This window comes from Dreissena polymorpha, chromosome 3 (genome assembly GCF_020536995.1).
Source record: "Dreissena polymorpha isolate Duluth1 chromosome 3, UMN_Dpol_1.0, whole genome shotgun sequence".
Taxonomy (NCBI): Eukaryota; Metazoa; Mollusca; class Bivalvia; order Myida; family Dreissenidae; genus Dreissena; species Dreissena polymorpha.
In genome coordinates, this window is record NC_068357.1 from 102,066,943 (window position 1) to 102,088,617 (window position 21,675).

The window sequence follows — 21,675 nt, forward strand, 5'->3', positions numbered from 1 at the left end:
TAACAAAGATGATCAGGAAAGAGCTCCTTAAACCTATCGTCGGAGACCGCTTGAGCACATTTCATATGAAAACTGTGCTTTTTTTCACAGTCGAAACATTTCCTAAAGACATATGGACTAAAGATAATCTCATCCATTGTTTGCTCTACTGTCGAATCACACTTCGACGATTCCTTAAACGAAACGTCGATTGTGTCCACATTATACAGTTTCAAGCGTCAATTTGTTTTATGCCAAGATTCAACTCTATGAATTTCCCAAGCTTATTGACGCGTTGTCAGAAATTATTAACTCGCAACTGAAATGCATCATAAAATTGCGCATAGACAATATCGGAGACAGAATATTGGAATCCGTGAGAGCAAGCTCGAGCATATCAAACTCCAGGCTTTCGTGTAGAAATGATAATGTATTGCTGATTATTACTGAAATGTTGATCAAATTTATGAAAATTACAATGTATCCGATCTTTGAAGTTACATAAAATACTCAAATTTTCGAAACCATACTGCAATTTTTTGCAGCAAACATTGAAACTTCGTTACAATACGGTAGTGAATATTTTGAAGAACTAGGTTTTGTTTTAAAATATATCTACAACACCTTAGCTTCCATCAAAGCTTCCAAGAGCATTTCAATAAAGAGACCTATAAACGACGATATCGTTAAAATGTTCAAATCATCCCTTAGCCCTGAGCACATACCAAATTACTTGAAGTACGCTTCAATGCTCGTTTCCACGAAACAGTACACGCGTGCAGAAGCTCTTCTTCAGCAGGTTGAAGGCTTTATCTCATCGGATATGATCCAGGTCTCTTTGGACCGACCTGTTATTTTTATACAAGCCGAAGCAATGCAACCCACTGGAGTTTCATCTCCGAAAGACATTTTCTTTAGGCGTCTTTCAAAGATGCGTATTGAGGTAGTGTTTAAAAAGGAAGAGATAAGTTGCGTGCCAAATCATCTTGTGTTTGAGATGCACAGCACAGGAAACAAGAGGAATGCAAGTTTACAGAGCTGGACAAAAAATTCGAAAAAAGGATTTATTGGAAAAATCATGTTGTTGTTGACGCAAAACCATTCTTACACTACCTTCAATATATGTCAACACAAGATATTGATGTGAAACGGATAGCTTTCACCAAGATAAGGGCATATTGTATAACGAAGCTAGTTCTTTTTGGCTGTCAGGGACATATTGACACCACATTAAACATGATGGCACACATCATAGAGTTGGAAAACAACATTCCTGATGCGCGGAATATCTACAGGACCTCCGTGACATTAGTTCCACGGAATTATGCCGCTTATTGGCATCTTTGCCGTTAGTTTGGATACTTTATGTATGGTAAATAAACAGTATTTTGTGCAAACGCACGTTTCTTTGTGTGTTGCTTTAGTATGTGCATAACATTTCATCACTGCAAATTGATTCTATTTATACATGACTGAGGAATATATTCTGTTTTCATAAAACAGCACTTTAGAAAGCGTCGTGTTATTTGATCCTTGATCCACCTGAACCTGTCTGAGAGACAGATCAATTAGAAATAAAATAGCGTTATATTCAGCTTGTGCACATCAAGGCAAGTCCTCGCTCAATTTTGTTGGTTTTTTCAACCCGTGCATCTTAAAACTGACATAATCACTATAATGTAAGCCGCCCAACATGCTTCAACGCTCGCATCTTCCACGTTATTGTAAAATGAAATATTTTAGTTGAATGAAAACATATAAACACATCCAGTACTGAACGGGAATATACTTGTTGAACCAAGTGTTATACTTTTTACGTATCTATAGTTAACCGGGTTTTCAAATGATGAAAGGCAGAAAATTAGAGACTAATTACCCACATAGAGTGCACATGGTTAGACACAGACAGACGGACTTACAAAAAGGCCGATACGTCAGCCGACAGACTGATGAATCAACTAATTAACCTTCCCACCGACAGGGTGATTCCAGTATACCCCAACAAAATTCGTTTGCGGGGAAATAGCAAGATTGCTTCATCACTGGAATTGATGCACTGACCCACTAAAAAACTAAAGATCTTAAAATAAGAAATTCATATGCACTTTTATGCATATCAAGTTACAAATCATTTATACGCATATTTTGGCATCACTGTTTCCATACAAAAAATACCACAACATACATTGTACTATAGTTAAATCAGCTTTTCTAAAATTCCCCATATACCAGTATGAATAAAACAGGAATAAAATAACCAATGTATTGCATTCATTTATGTGTAGCAGCATATAATTGCAGTATGCATTTGTATATGAATGCACATTTTAATTCCATTTGTACTAAAATAAACAATAAACCATGGTGTACAAAGTTACACATTTTTTCAAACAAAGCAATTCACTAAAGCATAATTAATTCAAATTTTAAAACCTGAAATATGCATTTAATCTAGTTTTGTTTAGAAACCAAAATTAAATGTTAGTAAAATTCTAAAGGACTTAAAAATACTGTGCCATTAATATTTTGCTATTAATGGTTCATGGTGATGAAAGTTCTAATGTAGATGTTTATATGTGAAAAATAAGCAAAAATATATGATGGCAACACATTTCTTTTTGAAAGGGATTTATGATCACGGTTGCAAGTACAAAGTCAAAAATAAACAACCTTACTTAACTGTCTAGTCCTTCACTAACCAGAACTTCGCTCATTTGCAATAACCCACCATCTCGTTTTAGACATTCAACATTAATTAAGCTGAACGTTAATATTCCTTGGGAGATTATTGCCTAGTACAATCACTTAACATTTCTTGCCTAGCTCTGAGCATTTTACAAGCCAATCAGTCACATTGTCAGGTCCACAGATTCCAACATTTAAATATTAAGTCAGCAATTCTTGAATTAATCATTGCATTGTAGCAACAATTTTGTAAAACATTCCATGGCAGGTCCTTATGTCGAGGCCAATGAAGTCACAGACATCAACATTGAAAATATAAATAATATATCTACAAATCTAGCAATCAATCATGCATGCTGACAGTGTTTGGGAAGGTTTCAGAGGAGATTCGTGAGCAGTAGTCGTCAAGGTTGTGTACTGCGTGGGCCACTATGGTCACTCCATTCCCATTCTCTTGCATCACTGGCAGTTCAAAGGACAGCTTATCTCCCGCAATGGGGTCAATGGCAATAAAACAGTGAACCTGTAAAAACATGTCTATGAGGTCAACAGTAATGAAACAGTGCACCTGTAAATACATGTCTATCAGGTCAACAGTAATTAAACAGTGCACCTGTAAATACATGTCAATGGGGTCAACAGTAATTAAACAGTGCACCTGTAAATACATGTCTATGAGGTCAACAGTAATGAAACAGTGCACATGTAAATACATGTCTATGGGGTCAACAGTAATGAAACTTTGAACCTGTAATTACATTTCTATAGGGTCAACAGTAATGAAACATTGCACCTGTAAATACATGTCTATGAGGTCAACAGTAATGAAACAGTGCACATGTAAATACATGTCTATGGGGTCAACAGTAATGAAACAGTGAACCTGTAATTACATGTCTATAGGGTCAACAGTAATGAAACATTGCACCTGTAAATACATGTCTATGAGGTCAACAGTAATGAAACAGTGCACCTGGAAATACATGTCTATGGGGTAAACATCAATGAAACAGTGAACCTGTAAATACTTGTCTATGAGGTCAACATCAATGAAACCATGCATCTGTAAATACATGTCTATGAGGTCAAGAGAGATGAAACAATTCACCTGGAAATACACGTCTATGGGGTAACAGCAATGAAAATTAAGTGTGATCTTGAAGTTTTCACAAGGGTATAGGCCTATTGCCAGACATATTTGTGGTCAATTTGATTTTTAATTGCATGATGAATGATGAAATTACAGTCCAGACAAGCTGTATAATGCCATATTCGAACATATGACCTTTAAATTTGACCTTGACTTTATCAGTAGGAGTTTCCTCAAACAGGCTACAAGTCATCTCCACATGGTGAACATTTCATTTAAGTTTTTCAATAGCATGATGAATGATGAAATTACCATCTGAACAAGTGCGGCCCTAGCCTTGGAGAATGGAAGATGGCCCCTTGTGTAGTGATTATTTGGTTAATTATTATTAAATTGCAAGATGAATAATAATGCAATAGAAATGAAAAATGCTTAATGTTAAATTTTAACCTTTGACCTTGTCCTTTGAAGTAGGGTGACCATTGTTACAAGTGAGATGTTGTGTTCACATGGTGAACACTTAGTAATTTACATTAATAATTTATTTTACAATTTCATTATGAAAGATGAAGTTACGGTATGGATAACATGTTCTAAGGCAAAATGTAACCTTTGATCTTTAAATGTGACCTTAACCTTTGAGGGAGACAAACTTTAATTAAAACACGTCATCTTGTCATAGTAGGAATTTGTGGTAATTTTTAAATTTTTTATAAAGGAGTTATTATGTTACATTCAGGACAAGCTGTTTAATGGTGGTACATGTAATTTGATTGTGACAACTTGTTTGACCTTAACCATTCAGATTGGAAAAACCTTGCTTCATGTGACAAATGTTCAGGATTCTCATTTGTTGTAATTTATTTAAAATTTGAAGATAAATAATGAAATTACACTGCATGCACACAAATAGACTCAACCAATGTGTCTGCTATATTAAGAAGTAACAAATTTCATTCAAAATATATCAGATAAGAGCTGCATCATGCTGGTATTGGTTTTATGCCAAAGGCCGCCAGCATAGTTCTAGACCAGCTTGCACAACTACCTTGCAAAGTTGCATACTGGTCTGTAGCTACACAGGCCACATTAGTTACAAGACCCATGTTTGCATGATGCAGCCGATATAATAAGGATTATGAGCAAAACCAACTGTGCTTTGATCCTTCACCTTTCTCTCCATCACGTTTTTATACAGCTCCAAATGAAGACCGCCACTTCTGGCATTGATGACCGCTGCTGCTTCACGCGCCCAAGTGGCCACCAGATCTTGTGTAGACTTGCCTTACACAGATTAAATACAATTTAATTATATTCTTTTCAGTTGACTATAGAATTTTGTTTGGTGAAAGAAAGTTTGATCCATGATTACTCTTCAGTAAATACATTTATGCAAAAACAATTGCAGCATTTTGCCATCAACAATAACACTCTACCAGTGTTAGTTACTTAATTTGAAATATAAAAATGTGTCTAGAATCTAAAGAATCATGGGTTAATCATAAAATCTTGCAAATGGAAATAAAATTAAACAAGGGCTGTTTGTAAAACATGCATGCCCCCCATTTGGGCTCTCCGTTGTAGTGACAGCCATTGTGTGAATATGTTTTTCTGTCACTGTGACCTTGACCTTTGACCTAAAGAACTGAAAATCAATAGGGGTCATCTGCCAGTCATGATCAATGTACCTATGAAGTTTCAAGATCCTAGCCATAAGCGTTCTTGAGTTATCATCCGGAAACCATTTTACTATTTCGGGCCACCATGACCTTGACCTTTGACCTAGTGACCTGAAAATCAATAGGGGTCATCTGCGAGTCATGATTAATGTACATATGAAGTTTCATGATCCTAGGCATAAGCGTTCTTGAGTTATCATCCGGAAACCATTTTACTATTTCGGGTCACCGTGACCTTGACCTTTGACCTAGTGACCTGAAAATCAATAGGGGTCATCTGCCAGCCATTATCAATCTGCCTACGAAGATTCATGATCCTAGGCATAATTTAGCGTTCTTGAGTTATCATCTGCCAGTCATGATCAATGTACCTATGAAGTTTCATGATCCTAGCCATAAGCGTTCTTGAGTTATCATCCGGAAACCATTTTACTATTTCGGGCCACCATGACCTTGACCTTTGACCTAGTGACCTGAAAATCAATAGGGGTCAACTGCAAGTCATGATCAATCTACCTATCAAGTTTCATGATCCTTGGCCTAAGCGTTCTTGAGTTATCATCCGGAAACCATTTTACTATTTCGGGTCACCTTGACCTTTGACCTAGTGACCTCAAAATCAATAGGGGTCATCTGCCAGTCATGATCAATGTACCTATGAAGTTTCATGATCCTTGCCCAAGCGTTCTTGAGCTATCATCCGGAAACCACCTGGTGGACCGACCGACAGTCCGACATACCGACAGACCGACCGACATGTGCAAAGCAATATACCCCCTCTTCTTCGAAGGGGGGCATAACTACAACAATGTACACATAATTACACCCTGTCCTCACCAAACTAAGAAGAAAATGTACCGCCAGTAACCTTATCTTATGACCACAAAGGCATATTTGAAGTAAAATATATGTAGTATTTTTATAACTTGTGTAAACTTAAAGATGAACATTTCTAAATTAAAATAATAACTGGCAGAACCCATACCACTGCTTCATTGATACATGTAGCTTTATAACTGCCATACCACTGCTACATTGATACATGTACCTCTATTACTCCCATACCACTGCTTCATTGCTACATGTAGCTCTATTACTGCCATACCTCTGCTTCATTGATACATGTAGCTATATTACTTCCATACCACTGCTTCATTGATACATGTAGCTCTACTACTGTCATACCACTGCTTCATTGATACATGTAGGCTCTATTACTACAATACCACTGCTTCATTGATACATGCAGCTCTATTACTGCCATACCACTGTTTCATTGATACATGCAGCTCTATCACTGCCATACCACTGCTTCATTGATACATGTAGCTCTATTACTGCCATACCACTGCTTAATTGATACATGTAGCTCTATTACTGCCATATCACTGCTCAATTGGTACATGTAGCTCTATTACAGCCATACCACTGCTTCATTGATACATGAAGCTCTATTACTGCTATACAACTGCTTCATTGATACATGTAGCTCTTTTACTGCCATACCACTGCTTCATTGATACATATAGCTCTTTTACTGCCATACCACTGCTTCATTGATACAAGTAGCTCTATTACTGCCATACCACTGCTTCATTGATACAAGTAGCTCTATTACTGCCATACCACTGCTTTATTGATACAAGTAGCTCTATAACTGCCATACCACTGCTTCATTGATACAAGTAGCTCTATTACTGCCTAACCACTGCTTCATTGATACATGAAGCGATATTACTGCTATACGACTGCTTCATTGGTACATGTAGCTCTATTACTGCCATACTACTGCTTCATTGATACATGTAGCTCTTTCACTGCCATACCACTGCTTCATTGATACATGTAGCTCTATTACTGCCATGCCACTGCTTCGTTGATAGATGCAGCTCTATTGCTGCCATACCACTGCTTCATTGATACATGTAGCTCTATAACTGCCATACCACTGCTTCATTGATACATGTAGCTCTATAACCTCCATACCACTGCTTCATTGATACATGTAGTTCTATTACAGCGATACCACTGCTTCATTTGATACATGCAGCTCTATAACTGCCATACCACTGCTTCATTGATACATGCAGCTCTATTACTACCATACCACTGCTTCATTGATACAAGCAGCTCTATTACTACCATACCACTGCTTCATTGATACATGCAGCTCTATTACTACCATACCACTGCTTCATTGATACATGTAGCTCTATTACTGCCATACCACTGCTTCATTGATACATGTAGATCTATAACTGACATACCACTGCTTCATTGATACATGCGGCTCTATTACTGCCATACCACTGCTTCATTGATACATGCAGCTCTATTACTACCATACCACTGCTTCATTGATACATGTAGCCCTATTACTGCCATACCACTGCTTCATTGATACATGTAGCTCTATTACTGCCATACCAATGCTTCATTGATACATGTACCTCTATCACTGCCATATCACTGCTTCATTGATACATGTAGCTCTACTACTGCCATACCACTGCTTCATTGATACATGTAGCTCTATTACTGCTATACAACTGCTTCATTGATACATGTAGCTCTATTACTGCCATATCACTGCTTCATTGCTACATGTAGCTCTATTACAGCCATACCACTGCTTCATTGATACATGTAGCTTTATTACTGCCATACCACTGCTTCATTGATACATGCAGCTCTATTACTGCCATACCACTGCTTCATTGATACATGTAGCTCTATTACTGCCATACCACTGCTTCAATGATACATGTAGCTCTATCACTGCCATATCACTGCTTCATTGATACATGTAGCTCTACTACTGCCATACCACTGCTTCATTGATACATGTAGCTCTATTACTACAATACCACTGCTTCATTGATACATGCAGCTCTATTACTGCCATACCACTGTTTCATTGATACATGCAGCTCTATCACTGCCATACCACTGCTTCATTGATACATGTAGCTCTATTACTGCCATACCACTGCTTAATTGAAACATGTAGCTCTATTACTGCCATATCACTGCTCAATTGGTACATGTAGCTCTATAACAGCCATACCACTGCTTCATTGATACATGAAGCTCTATTAATGCTATACAACTGCTTCATTGATACATGTAGCTCTTTTACTGCCATACCACTGCTTCATTGATACATATAGCTCTTTTACTGCCATACCACTGCTTCATTGATACAAGTAGCTCTATTACTGCCATACCACTGCTTCATTGATACAAGTAGCTCTATTACTGCCATACCACTGCTTTATTGATACAAGTAGCTCTATTACTGCCATACCACTGCTTCATTGATACAAGTAGCTCTATTACTGCCTAACCACTGCTTCATTGATACATGAAGCTCTATAACTGCTATACGACTGCTTCATTGGTACATGTAGCTCTATTACTGCCATACCACTGCTTCATTGATACATGTAGCTCTTTCACTGCCATACCACTGCTTCATTGATACATGTAGCTCTATTACTGCCATGCCACTGCTTCATTGATAGATGCAGCTCTATTGCTGCCATACCACTGCTTCATTGATACATGTAGCTCTATAACTGCCATACCACTGCTTCATTGATACATGTAGCTCTATAACCTCCATACCACTGCTTCATTGATACATGTAGTTCTATTACAGCCATACCACTGCTTCATTTGATACATGCAGCTCTATAACTGCCATACCACTGCTTCATTGATACATGCAGCTCTATTACTACCATACCACTGCTTCATTGATACAAGCAGCTCTATTACTACCATACCACTGCTTCATTGATACATGCAGCTCTATTACTACCATACCACTGCTTCATTGATACATGTAGCTCTATAACTGACATACCACTGCTTCATTGATACATGCAGCTCTATTACTGCCATACCACTGCTTCATTGATACATGCAGCTCTATTACTACCATACCACTGCTTCATTGATACATGTAGCCCTATTACTGCCATACCACTGCTTCATTGATACATGTAGCTCTATTACTGCCATACCAATGCTTCATTGATACATGTAGCTCTATTACTGCCATATCACTGCTTCATTGATACATGTAGCTCTCCTACTGCCATACCACTGCTTCATTGATACATGTAGCTCTATTACTGCTATACAACTGCTTCATTGATACATGTAGCTCTATTACTGCCATATCACTGCTTCATTGCTACATGTAGCTCTATTACAGCCATACCACTGCTTCATTGATACATGTAGCTATATTACTGCCATACCACTGCTTCATTGATACATGCAGCTCTATTACTGCCATACCACTGCTTCATTGATACATGTAGCTCTCTTACTGCCATACCACTGCTTCAATGATACATGTAGCTCTATCACTGCCATATCACTGCTTCATTGATACATGTAGCTCTACTACTGCCATACCACTGCTTTATTGATACATGTAGCTCTATTACTGCCATACCACTGCTTCATTGATACAAGTAGCTCTATTACTGCCATATCACTGCTCAATTGGTACATGTAGCTCTATTACTGCCATACCACTGCTTCATTGATACATGCAGCTCTATTACTGCCATACCACTGCTTCATTGATACATGCAACTCTATTACTGCCATACCACTGCTTCATTGATACATGTAGCTCTACTACTGCCATACCACTGCTTCATTGATACATGTAGCTCTATAACTGACATACCACTGCTTCATTGATACATGCAGCTCTATTACTGCCATACCACTGCTTCATTGATACATGTAACTCTATTACTGCCATACCACTGCTTACATGTAGCTCTACTACTGCCATATCACTGCTTCATTGATACAAGTAGTTCTTTAACTGCCAAATCATTTATATTTGTCAGCATGGACTTTTTTGGTTTTTCATCATCCGTCAATTTCATGAACACAAGAATGAGTGGATTTCTGCTCAAACAACAATGTGTTGGTCATTTTCTGATGTTTTATTAATATTTGTCCGCATTATATATATCATTTGTAAGAGAGTAATTTGATGGGTGGGACCTATTAATTACATGCCAATGAACTACAGCTAGTCCATGGTTACGAGAATATAGTGAACTGACCTGTTTAGTGAATGTCTATGAACATTTATTGAAAGCATTTACACTCAAAAGGAATCACCAATGTTCCCAAGAAGTAACACACCTGGATATTCCAAAGTGAACTGCAGCCAGAGGAGCTGTTTATCTGAGGCTAAGGAGTTCTCAGACAGCAGGTGGGAGCTGTTTGGCACATCCAGGTACTCTGCAAACTTCCCGTAGTGGATGAGAGGCTTGCATGTGACGTCGATGTTACCGAGGCGAGCAAGGCCCGCAACTGTGCGCTCCAGGCCTATCACATTGGAAACCTCAAACACTGTAAGCAAAAGAGAAGAGCATGTGTAATTACAAATATATATGTCCATAGTCATCAACATGCTTGGTCTACCATTAAGTCAGAATTGTAGCTTGAGAGCCATAAGCTTTCACGAGTATGCAATTACACAAAACTGAGAATAAGAGCAAACTCATTTTAACATTTATCAGTAAATGTTGGTTGCAAGTTTTAATAACTGCATATGGTTATATTGAAAAACATACAATTATATAATTGAAAATGTTTTGCATGCATTAGTATCTAATTTCTTGTTAACTTCTGACCAGCAGGGTGTATTAGCTTATATCTTAGAAATCACTATAAATAAAATTGAATTTCAAAGAGAGAACAGGAACAATTTTAAACAATATTGTTTCTTTACATTAATACAATTAAGAATGTAAATAAGAAAAATATTCAACATCATATGAAACAAGAGGGCCTGAAAGGCCCAAAGCCGCTCACCTGAGATAAAAGAAAATGACCTGTTTTTAATTTTTGTGCAGCCCAATATATCAATGGAACAAATGTTCTAACCAAGTTTCATGAAGAATGAACAACAAATGGCCCCCTGGCGGCCATGTTTTTCAACAGACCTGAACCATTTTTGAACTCGTCCAAGATATCATTGGGACAAATCTTCTGACAAAGTTTCATGAAGATCCGACAATAAATGTGGCTACAGTGTTTACAAGGCAAATATTCATGACGCACAACGGAAGACAGACAATTGACAAAAGGTGATCACAAAATTTTACCATGAACAAACAATAGATGTGTTTGTCAGAAACACAATGCCCCCTTCCGCGCCGCTTTGAAGCCATATATTTGACCTTTGACCTTGAAGGATGACCTTGACCTTTCACCACTCAAAATGTGCAGCTCCATGAGATACACATGCATGCCAAATATCAAGTTGCTATCTGAAGCGACATAGAAGTCATGAGCATTTTTCAAAATCACAATGCGAAACCTAAACACAAAGTGTGACGGAAGGACAGACAGTAGGACGGACGGACGGTCTGATCACTATATGCCCTCCTTCGCATATAGTTTCACTATAAACAACTGTAGACAAACAAAAAACTACCACCCCCCTGAGAGCCTTGTTTATAAACAAACATGAACTATTTTCAGACTCACCTTGCAATTATATTTTCAATTAAAAAATCAATAAATCCGTTTTAAAACACAAATCTTTGATAATGTGGGTTATTGTATTAAACAATAAAACCAATTTTTTTTAGCAGAAGTGTGGACCCTTCAAGGGAGAGTATCTTGAGCATACTAGTATGTTGATGAATGGTCATTATCTACTGCACTAATTATGTAAAGGTAAGCCAGTGCATTTCACTGGAGTCAAGGTTGCCATGGAAACAGTTTCATAGCACAGAAGTCTCCTGATATTATTGATTTTCCCAATCCAATTGATCTTAGAAGATGTTCAAGCAATACACCAAAACACAGTTGGTTAACTTGGCTTATCACTAAAGATCAAAGATAAGGCTCTACAGTGCATTAGTACATGTACAGTAATTTTATGACATAGATACAATAGGTTTATTAAGTGCATGCAAACTACTGTCTTTAGGTACACCACATTTACCACATTTTATGAAGGAAGTCCCAGGTTTATACAAGGGAGTTTACTATTAGAAAGTATGTACAGGTTATCTTTCTGTAACATTATTGCTTATCAGAACTAGACTGTTCACATGTTTTCATTATATACATATAGAGAAAACTGCCCCAACCCTTGGCGGCCATGTTTTTCCACCCATCATGACCATTTTCGAACTCGTCCGAGATATCTATAACATTGATGTTTAGAAAAAAATGTATGATGATTAGGCAAAAAATGTAACTTCTAGAATGTTCACAAGCTTTTTTTACGATATAAATATAAGGAAAATTACCCCTCCCCCTGGCGGCTATGCTTTTTCACCGATCTGAACCATTTTCGAACTCAACCGTCATATCCAGAAAACACATATTCTGACCAAATTTCATGAAGATTTGACCAAAAATGTGACTTCTAGAGTGTTCACATGTTTTCACTATATACATAAAGAGAAAACTGCACCGCCCCCTGGCGGCCATATTTTTTCACCGATCTGGACCATTTTAGAACTAGTCCGAGATATCAATGAAACCAATGTTTTGACCAAGTTTCATGATGATTGGGCAAAAATTGTGACTTCCAGAGTGTTCACAAGGTTTCTCTAAAGCCATATAAGGAATACTGCCCCACACCCTGGTGGCCATGTTTTTCAAGGGACCGGAACCATTTTTGAACTCAACCAACATATCATTTAGACAAACATTTTGACAAAGTTACATGAAGATTGGGCATCAAATGTGACTTCTACAGTGTTCTTTTTTTTTTTCGACCTAGTGACCTAGTATTTGACCCAGCATGACCCAGTTTCGAACTCAGTCCAGGTATCAATGGGACAAATGTTCTGACCAAGTTTCATGAAGATCAGACAATAAATGTGGCCTCTGGAGTGTTCACAAGGCAAATGTTGACGAGGGACGACGGACAAAAGGCGATCACAAAAGCTCACCATGAGCACCTTGTGCTCAGGTGAGCTAATAATAATTTTTTGTACATTAACAGCGATTTTAAATATCAGGCTAGTGTTGCTAACCTGCCACAACAGTAGCCTCTCCAGTCACCTGGAAACAAACAAGAACACTGAAAGTTTAAAGTCACATACAATATGCTGCAAGGATAAGGAAGCACACATATTTAAACCTTTATTTAATGAACTACTTTTAGTTTACATATTTAAATAAATGAAATTAAATATATTTTTTTGATTATTTGCAGTTGATTGTTTACATGTTGTGTCCATGTTTCCAGTGGGTTGAATTTAGGACCAAAATTTGGCACTATTCCCACTCTACACAAGAGCTGTCACCATATGATGACTTATGCCCCCTATAAACGCTTGGTAGAAGTTATGAGCTTTTTTCCAAACCTAAACGCAGATTTCGAAACCTAAACGCTGACCCTAAGTTCAAGGTCAAGGTCACAGGGGTCAAAATTTGTGTGCGTATGGAAAGGCCTTGTCCATATACACATGCATGCCAAATATGAAATTGCTATCTGAAGCGATATAGAAGTTATGAGCATTTTTCGAAATCTAAATGCAAAGTGTGACAGACAGACAGACAGATGGACAGACAGTCCGATCACTATATGCCCTCCTTCGTGGGCATAAAAATGTCTTAGAATATCAAAATAAATCAATAAGCCACATAAACTAGAGAGCCGACACTATGCTAAATCCTTGAAATGCACTAAGTGACCCCGTGAACTAGTTTTTGACCCGGCATGACCCATATTCAAACTTGACCTAGATATTGTCTTGATACAACTTCTGACCAAGTTTGGTAAAGATCAGATGAAAACTACTTCAATTAGAGAGGGGACACCATGCTAAATCCTTGAAATGCACTAAGTGACCCCCGTGACCTAGTTTTTGACCCAGCATGACCCATATTCGAACTTGACCTCGATATTGTCTTGAAACAACTTCTGACCAAGTTTTGTAAAGATCAGATGAAAACTACTTCAATTAGAGAGAGGACACCATGCTAAATCCTTGAAATGCACTAAGTTACCCCGTGACCTAGTTTTTGACCCGACATGACCCATATTCGAACTTGACCTAGATATTGTCTAGATACAACTTCTGACCAAATTTGGTAAAGATCGGATGAAAACTATTTGAATTAGAGAGCGGACACGAAAAGTGTGACAGACTGACGGACAGTGCGAAAACTTCGAAAGGGGGCATAAAAAGTATTTTTTCCAAATGACTTCTAATAATTTGCAAAGCATAAAAAAATATTTTTTGCAAATTGCAAAATTAAGTAAATTGCCCAATCCAGCTCCATAAGTTAAACCTTAGTATCAAAGTCCATTAAAAATTGAAAACCCTTTTATTCTCAATCTTACAGTATTAAGCAAAAACAAGGACACCAATTTTCCTTATTTTAGTAAAAATGACATGATTTTTCCCAATCCAAAGGCCTCCAGCCACATTCCCAATGTAAAAATGTGAAACAAAACACACTGTTTGTTTCTTAAATGTTGAATAAATCATTTATTTCCAAATGTTAATACTGCACATGATATTTAAAGCCAGTACATGAAGTGCGTTTAAGCTTATGACATTTGGAAGAACAACTGTTGACAAAACGAATGGATTGTGTAATTAAAACCAAACTAGTTAATAAATCAAAGAAGTGTAGTTTTTACAAACAGTTTGACTTGCAGAACAGTGTTTTTATTTTAAATCCTGTACACAAAATCTGATAAATGATTTATAATTAATGCTCAGGAGTCTTGTTAAGGCTAAGATTTTCTCACAAGGATAAAATGAAGTTCAAACCTCTTCAATACATTTCTTGGTATTTTAATGTATGAAGTAAGTGTTTATTCTAAATCTGACCATTTTCTTCTTTATTGTGACTTTAAACTGATTTATTTTAGCATGATCATAAGTTAATTTTAAGATCTTGAGAAAGCTCCATAAAAAAGGTTCAAGTCTCCTTATAACCTTGTCCACTACACTATAACAACTTTCATGTTGCCAAATATAGGGGAGACAACTTAGCTATTGTCAAATCTAGGGGAGACCCCATTAAAATGTCAAAATCTAGGGGGACAACTTTGATGTTGTCAAATCTAGGGGAAACAACTTCAATGTTGTAAAGTCTACAGGAGACTATGTCAATGTTATGAAATCTACGTGAGATGACTTCAATGTTGTCAAATCTAGGGGAGAGGACATAAATATTGTAAAATCTAGCGGAGATAAAAAATTTTAAGTTAAATCTATAGAGGACGACTTCAATGTTGTCAAATCTAAGAAAGTCCACATCAATGTTGTAAAATCTAGGAGAGACAACTTTAACATTGTCAGACCTGGGTAGACGACTTCAATGATGTCAAATCAAGAAGAGACAACTTTAACATTGTCAGACCTGGGTAGACGACTTCAATGATGTCAAATCAAGAAGAGACAACTTTAATATTGTCAAATCTAGAAGAGATGACTTTAAAGTTGTCAAATCCAGAGGAGAGGACTTTAAAGTTGTCAAATCTAGAGAAGAGGACTTTTAAGTTGTCAAATCTAGAGGAGAGGACTTTAATGTTTTTATGTTTTAAAATCTATGGGAGACGCCTTTTATATTGTCAAATCTAAGGGAGATGACTTCAATGTAGTCAAATCTAGGAGAGATGACATTAATATTGTCAAATCTAGGGGAGACAAATTCAATTTTGTCAAATCTAGCGGAGACGACTTTAACATTGTCAAATCTAGGAGAGACATCTTTAATGTTGTCAAAAGCAGTGAGGTGTTAAGAATGCCAACAGAGACAGAACAAATTAAGAATCTCTTATCATAAAGTGTACACCATATTCTCGTCTGTCCATCCATCATAAAACAATGACCTTAATGTAGTTAAATATAGATTACATATATACACAATGATTTAGGTTAGGTTGTTGCAAAATTTTATCACAACTTACTTTAGTCTTGAAACAAAAATGTAACAATTTTAGAATCCACAACAAAATGCAAGCATGTTCAACCTTATATTTGTGAACACATTTTGTAGCACCAGAGTAGGAACACATCAGCTTTTGTATTTTTTCCATGCATCCTGGCAGGTCCACTCCACCTTGCTGACCGATGTTGACTGTTGCAGTCAAAATGTATATTTGAGCTGCCATTGTTTCTGTCAAATAAGAACAAGGGCTGTTTGTAAAACATGCATGCCCCCAATATGGGCTGTCAGTTGTAGTGGCAGCCATTGTGTGAATACGTTTTTTGGCACTGTGACCTTGATTTTTGACCTAGTGACCTGAAAATCATAACGGGTCATCTGCGAGTCATGATCAATGTACCTATGAAGTTTCATGATCCTAGGCGTAAGCTTTCTTGAGTTATCATCCGGAAACCATTTTACTGTGTCAAGTCACAGTGACCTTGACCTTTGACCTAGTGACCTGAAAATCAATAGGGGTCATCTGCGAGTCATGATCAATGTACCTATGAAGTTTCATGATCCTAGGCATAAGCGTTCTTAAGTTATCATCCGGAAACCATTTTTCTAAGTTGAGTCACCGTGATCTTGACCTTTGACCTAGTGACCTGAAAATCAATAGGGGTCATCTGCGATTCATGATCAATGTACCTATGAAGTTTCATGATCCTCAGGCATAAGTGTTCTTGAGTTATCATACAGAAACCATTTTACTATTTCGGGTCACCGTGACCTTGACCTTTGACCTAGTGACCTGAAAATCAATAGGGGTCATCTGCGAGTCATGATCAATGTACCTATTTAGTTTCATGATCCTAGGCCTAAGCGTTCTTGAGTTATCGTCCGGAAACCATTTTACTATTTCGGGTCACCGTGACCTTGACCTTTGACCTAGTGACCTGAAAATCAATAGGAGTCATCTGCGAGTCATGATCAATGTACCTATGAAGTTTCATGATCCTAGGCATAAGCGTTCTTGAGTTATCATCCGGAAACCATTTTACAATTTCGGGTCACCGTGACCTTGACCTTTTACCTAGTGACCTGAAAGTCAATAGGGGTCATCTGCGAGTCAAGATCAATGTACCTATGAAGTTCATGCTCCTAGGCATAAGTGTTCTTGAGTTATCCTCCGGAAACCATTTTACTATTTCTGGTCACCGTGACCTTGACCTTTGACCTAGTGACCTGAAAATCAATAGGGGTCATCTGCGAGTCATGATTTATGTACCTATGAAGTTTCATGATCCTAGGCCTAAGCGTTCTTGAGTTATCATCCGGAAACCATCTGGTAGACAGACATACGGACAGACCGACATGTGCAAAACAATATACCCCATCTTCTTCGAAGGGGGGCATAAAAATAAATAAATTTGCAACAAACAACAACTAGAAAGTAGCTAATTAGACAAGGATCACACTAATTGGGAACAACAAATTATTTGACTGACACAAGTAATGACAAAGAAACAAACAACCTGCAGTAACAAATCTGTTAAATATTGAGGGTATTTAATGCTGCCTATTTATGTGTGAGTGAATTCAATGAGAAGGAGATCATAACAAGTCCTTTAAGGGTCGTCACTAAGAATAAGATTATCATTGGAAACATGTTATTTTCATAACACCTTAGCAATATGGCAAGGGTTCTTGCAGGCCCAGATGTGAAACAAACAAAGTTTTTGAAAACTAGTGACTTTGTTTAGTAATTTTGATCGGCAATCGGTAACTAAATGACAACTATTTCAATGCAGGTTGTATAATGTCCCAGCACTCATAAGTGAATTTAAAGACATGATACAATTTTGAATTCATTTTGATTGAACCAGAGCTGAAGCATGATACTTTTTACTGAACTAAATGAAATATTAAGTTTCAAGCCTAATAAACCAGCTTGACATAAAACAAAATTAATGCAATAACTTTGTTAACACAGCTCTTCCACTAGCTTTTTAAATTTGAAAGTCCTGACTTCCAGGTCTTAAATTTTGGAAGTTCCAAGCATAAAATCTGAAAGTTCCACTTTTATTTCAATACTCAACTGTAAAAATTGGACAGTTGAGTGTTTTGATAAACTTGTATTTATTATTTTAAATACAACTGTTTCATTCTCATTGTTAAAGTTAATTATTATTACCAAACAACAAGCAAGTTTGTTTACTTTTATCAATTTCCTTTAAGGAAAAAACCTGAACAGAAAATTAAATAATATATGATACACTACATATACATTATACAATATATAAATTTATGGTATTACACTTTTCTAAGTAAATACATGTATCTAATTAATTAAAAAATCAATTTATAATAACATCAATTGCAAATAATTCAGAAAGTTGTACATTAAAGTAAATGTAACAATTCACCAGACATATACAGGTTAGAAGTACAAACAGGATTTAACCTACTTGTACAACTGACTGACAGCAAAATTAATGCAGTGTGTAAGATAAGCATGATGTATGTACTACCAATTAAGCATCTGGATTTAACACAGGACTAGAACAAACTTGATTCAATTTAACAAAGACATATATTTAACAATTAGTCACTCAATTATTTAGTTATCTAACCTGTTCAAAAGTGTTAACGATTAAAACAGATTCACCATTTTCAACCTGTAAAATAAATCTTGGACATGGGTAAATCAAAAACAGTGATGTGCACAACTTTGGCACTGTTCACATTCATTGTAATTAACAAATACAAGGATTTCAAAAGATTTTGAAAACCTGGAGTCAAATGACCCCTTACTTGAAATGTGCAGGGGTCAAATACATTTTTCAAGAACAACTACCACAGGAATTAAGGCACTTTAAGATACTTCATTGCTAAAATTCATGTAGCTAAGGTATTTGTAGTTCCAATAATTTAACTTTCAGCTTTATAACCCACAGGGTTGCTGAGAAATGCAATGCACCGTCTATTGTCCTAAGGTGGAAAATTTGATTACCACTGCAAGGGCTAACAAGGGACAAAATTGTCACAAAACCAGGTTTTCATTGTGAAAAAAAAATCTGATAAAGGGAGAAAACTCAAACTGAACTTTTGAAATGACCAAAAAAAATTAACCCCCTTTGTAAGTTTTTTTTTTTTTTTAAATCTATTTTTAGTCGTGGCGACCTTGACATTGGAGATATTGACGTGATTCTTTCGTGGGACACACCGTCCCATGATGGTGAACAAATGTGCCAAATGATTTTAAAATCTCACAATGAATGACATAGTTATGGCCAGGACAAGCTCATTTATGGCCATTTTTGACCTTTGAACTCAAAGTGTGACCTTGACCTTGGAGATATCGACGTAATTATTTCGCACGACACACCGTCCAATGATGGTGAACAAATGTGCCAAATGATTTTAAAATCTGACGATGAACGACATAGTTATGGCTCGGACAAGCTCATTTATGGCCATTTTTGACCTTTGAACTCAAAGTGTGACCTTGACCTTGGAGATATCGACGTAATTATTTCGCGCGACACACCGTCCAATGATGGTGAACAAATGTGCCAAATGATTTTAAAATCTGACAATGAACGACATAGTTATGGCCCGGACAAGCTTATTCCGCCAGCCAGCCCGCCAGCCAGCCCGCCAGCCAGCCCGCCAGCCAGCCAGCCAGCCCGCCCATATTCGCCAATCTAATAACCAGTTTTTTCCTTCGGAAAACCTGGTTAAAAAACACTGATACTGCAAAAACTTATCAACGTTTACCTGTCTAAATGATAAACTGATGCAAATGTTGTCATTAAAGCAAGAAATAATTGCTTTTAATGTACTTTTTCCTCATTGTGGATGTTTCCATCCCAAACCGTCTTGGGAGGAAACGGTTTGGGGTGGAAACATCTGACATTCCTTAACAGTGGCACCATCGGTCAGGTCGCAGTACATCAATCTTTTGCACATCGTGATGTTTGAAATAGCCTAGCAGACAACGAGAAGAAAGCAAGAATAGTGCGCTAAAACATTGTCGTATTTTTTAGGTTTCATGCAAAGGATAAAGTCTGTAAACTGCCATTCAGGCATATATGCCATACGTCCCGGATTGTCCGGAATTGTCCTGGAAATGAAGAAAGTGTCCCGCAGTCATGGAAATCTGTAAAAAAGGCTTGGATTTTACAAACTCAATATATACATGTTCCTTGTCTAAGGCTTAACTGCACCTTGAATCTGTGTTCCCACTGATCCGCAGCATCTCCATGGCAATGCCTACCCGAAAAGGTGACTACGCTATGTGTCAAAATGGATCAATTAATAGGGGTCCTGTTATCATATTGACTGTCTTAGGTTTGCAGTCAAACTGAAAAGGCTGCCTCGTTTAATGTGATTGTAAATTGGCTTTAATATACTACGTTATTATTTCACTCTGCGTAAGGGCAAAGGAGTTGTTCACACATCTGAAGATTCGTGCTATTGTGAATCAGTCATGTGTGAATAACCCCGTGTCAATATCAATCTATAGGTTCAGTGGCTTTGTTATACATGTACCAAGCACTCTAATCCGTCCATATTGTGTACTCCCCCATATCATATCATGGACAGTTACCCCATATCATATCGTGGACAGTTACGTTGGAGACTTTTGATGAAAACATCGCTGTTATCCTCTTGGACATTGTGCATTTCATGCATAATTCAGTTATATCAAAACATTTATTTTTACGCGAGATTAAATTTATAAAAAACAACAACACACAAACACTGTGTATCTTTATTGTCTTTAAGATAATTAATTTTTGAAACAATTACTGTAACTTATACTAATTAAACAAAATGCGAATCGCCTATTAGGCGGTTATATTATAAGATTTTACGTTGCTCGGCGCACCTGCCGCTTAAATCATTTCAACAAGATGGGGGACTTTAAAGAAAATAAATCCTGACTCGGCAAACATGGCAAATAAAGATCAAATTAACGATGGAGATCATACACTTAGAAAAGATTAATGAAATGCCTGTGATAATCAACGATGCATAAAATCGTTTTAGGTGCTAACAACATGTTTATTAGTAATGTACTCAATTTACCATGCGAAACAAAATGTGTACCAAAAATGCATATATGTTTAAATATATCGCTACATGTATACATGTCCCGAAAAATCGGCAAATATCCTGGAAAATTGAGCTCGATGTCCCGGAATAGGTCTGAAAATTTATGGCATGTATGCATATAGGTAAATTTAATGTGTTTGTGAAGTTTATAATAAACTTTATTCACAGGGTTGTCATTATGATTGTAAACAAAGGATTTTTTTGGAAAAGTAACCGATTCGG

General features: G+C 37.0%; 1 protein-coding gene and 1 long non-coding RNA gene across 4 annotated transcripts in view; both read right to left on the reverse strand.

Annotated features, from left to right (window-relative positions):
* Positions 1–2,228: 2,228 nt before the first annotated feature.
* The window catches only part of LOC127872916 (uncharacterized), a 320,943-nt gene continuing 301,496 nt past the window's right edge, over positions 2,229–21,675 (reverse strand). For 2 of the 3 annotated variants that reach the window (XM_052416450.1, XM_052416448.1), the window contains exons 2-6: positions 16,436–16,581; positions 13,476–13,503; positions 10,615–10,824; positions 4,926–5,038; positions 2,229–3,187 (exon numbers count right to left, since the gene is read on the reverse strand). In XM_052416450.1, coding sequence (XP_052272410.1) covers positions 3,008–3,187; positions 4,926–5,038; positions 10,615–10,824; positions 13,476–13,503; positions 16,436–16,576 — 672 coding nt within the window. In that variant the 5' untranslated portion in view covers positions 16,577–16,581 and the 3' untranslated portion in view covers positions 2,229–3,007. Of the gene's footprint in view, positions 3,188–4,925; positions 5,039–10,614; positions 10,825–13,475; positions 13,504–16,435; positions 16,582–20,435; positions 20,495–21,675 lie in introns of all 3 variants that reach the window. The other variant, XM_052416449.1, reaches the window with a different exon arrangement.
* LOC127872934 (uncharacterized) lies at positions 5,531–10,607 on the reverse strand. The gene is made up of 2 exons (XR_008045839.1): positions 7,884–10,607; positions 5,531–7,843 (listed from the first exon to the last, which is right to left on the reverse strand). It is a non-coding gene; the product is annotated as an uncharacterized LOC127872934 (long non-coding RNA).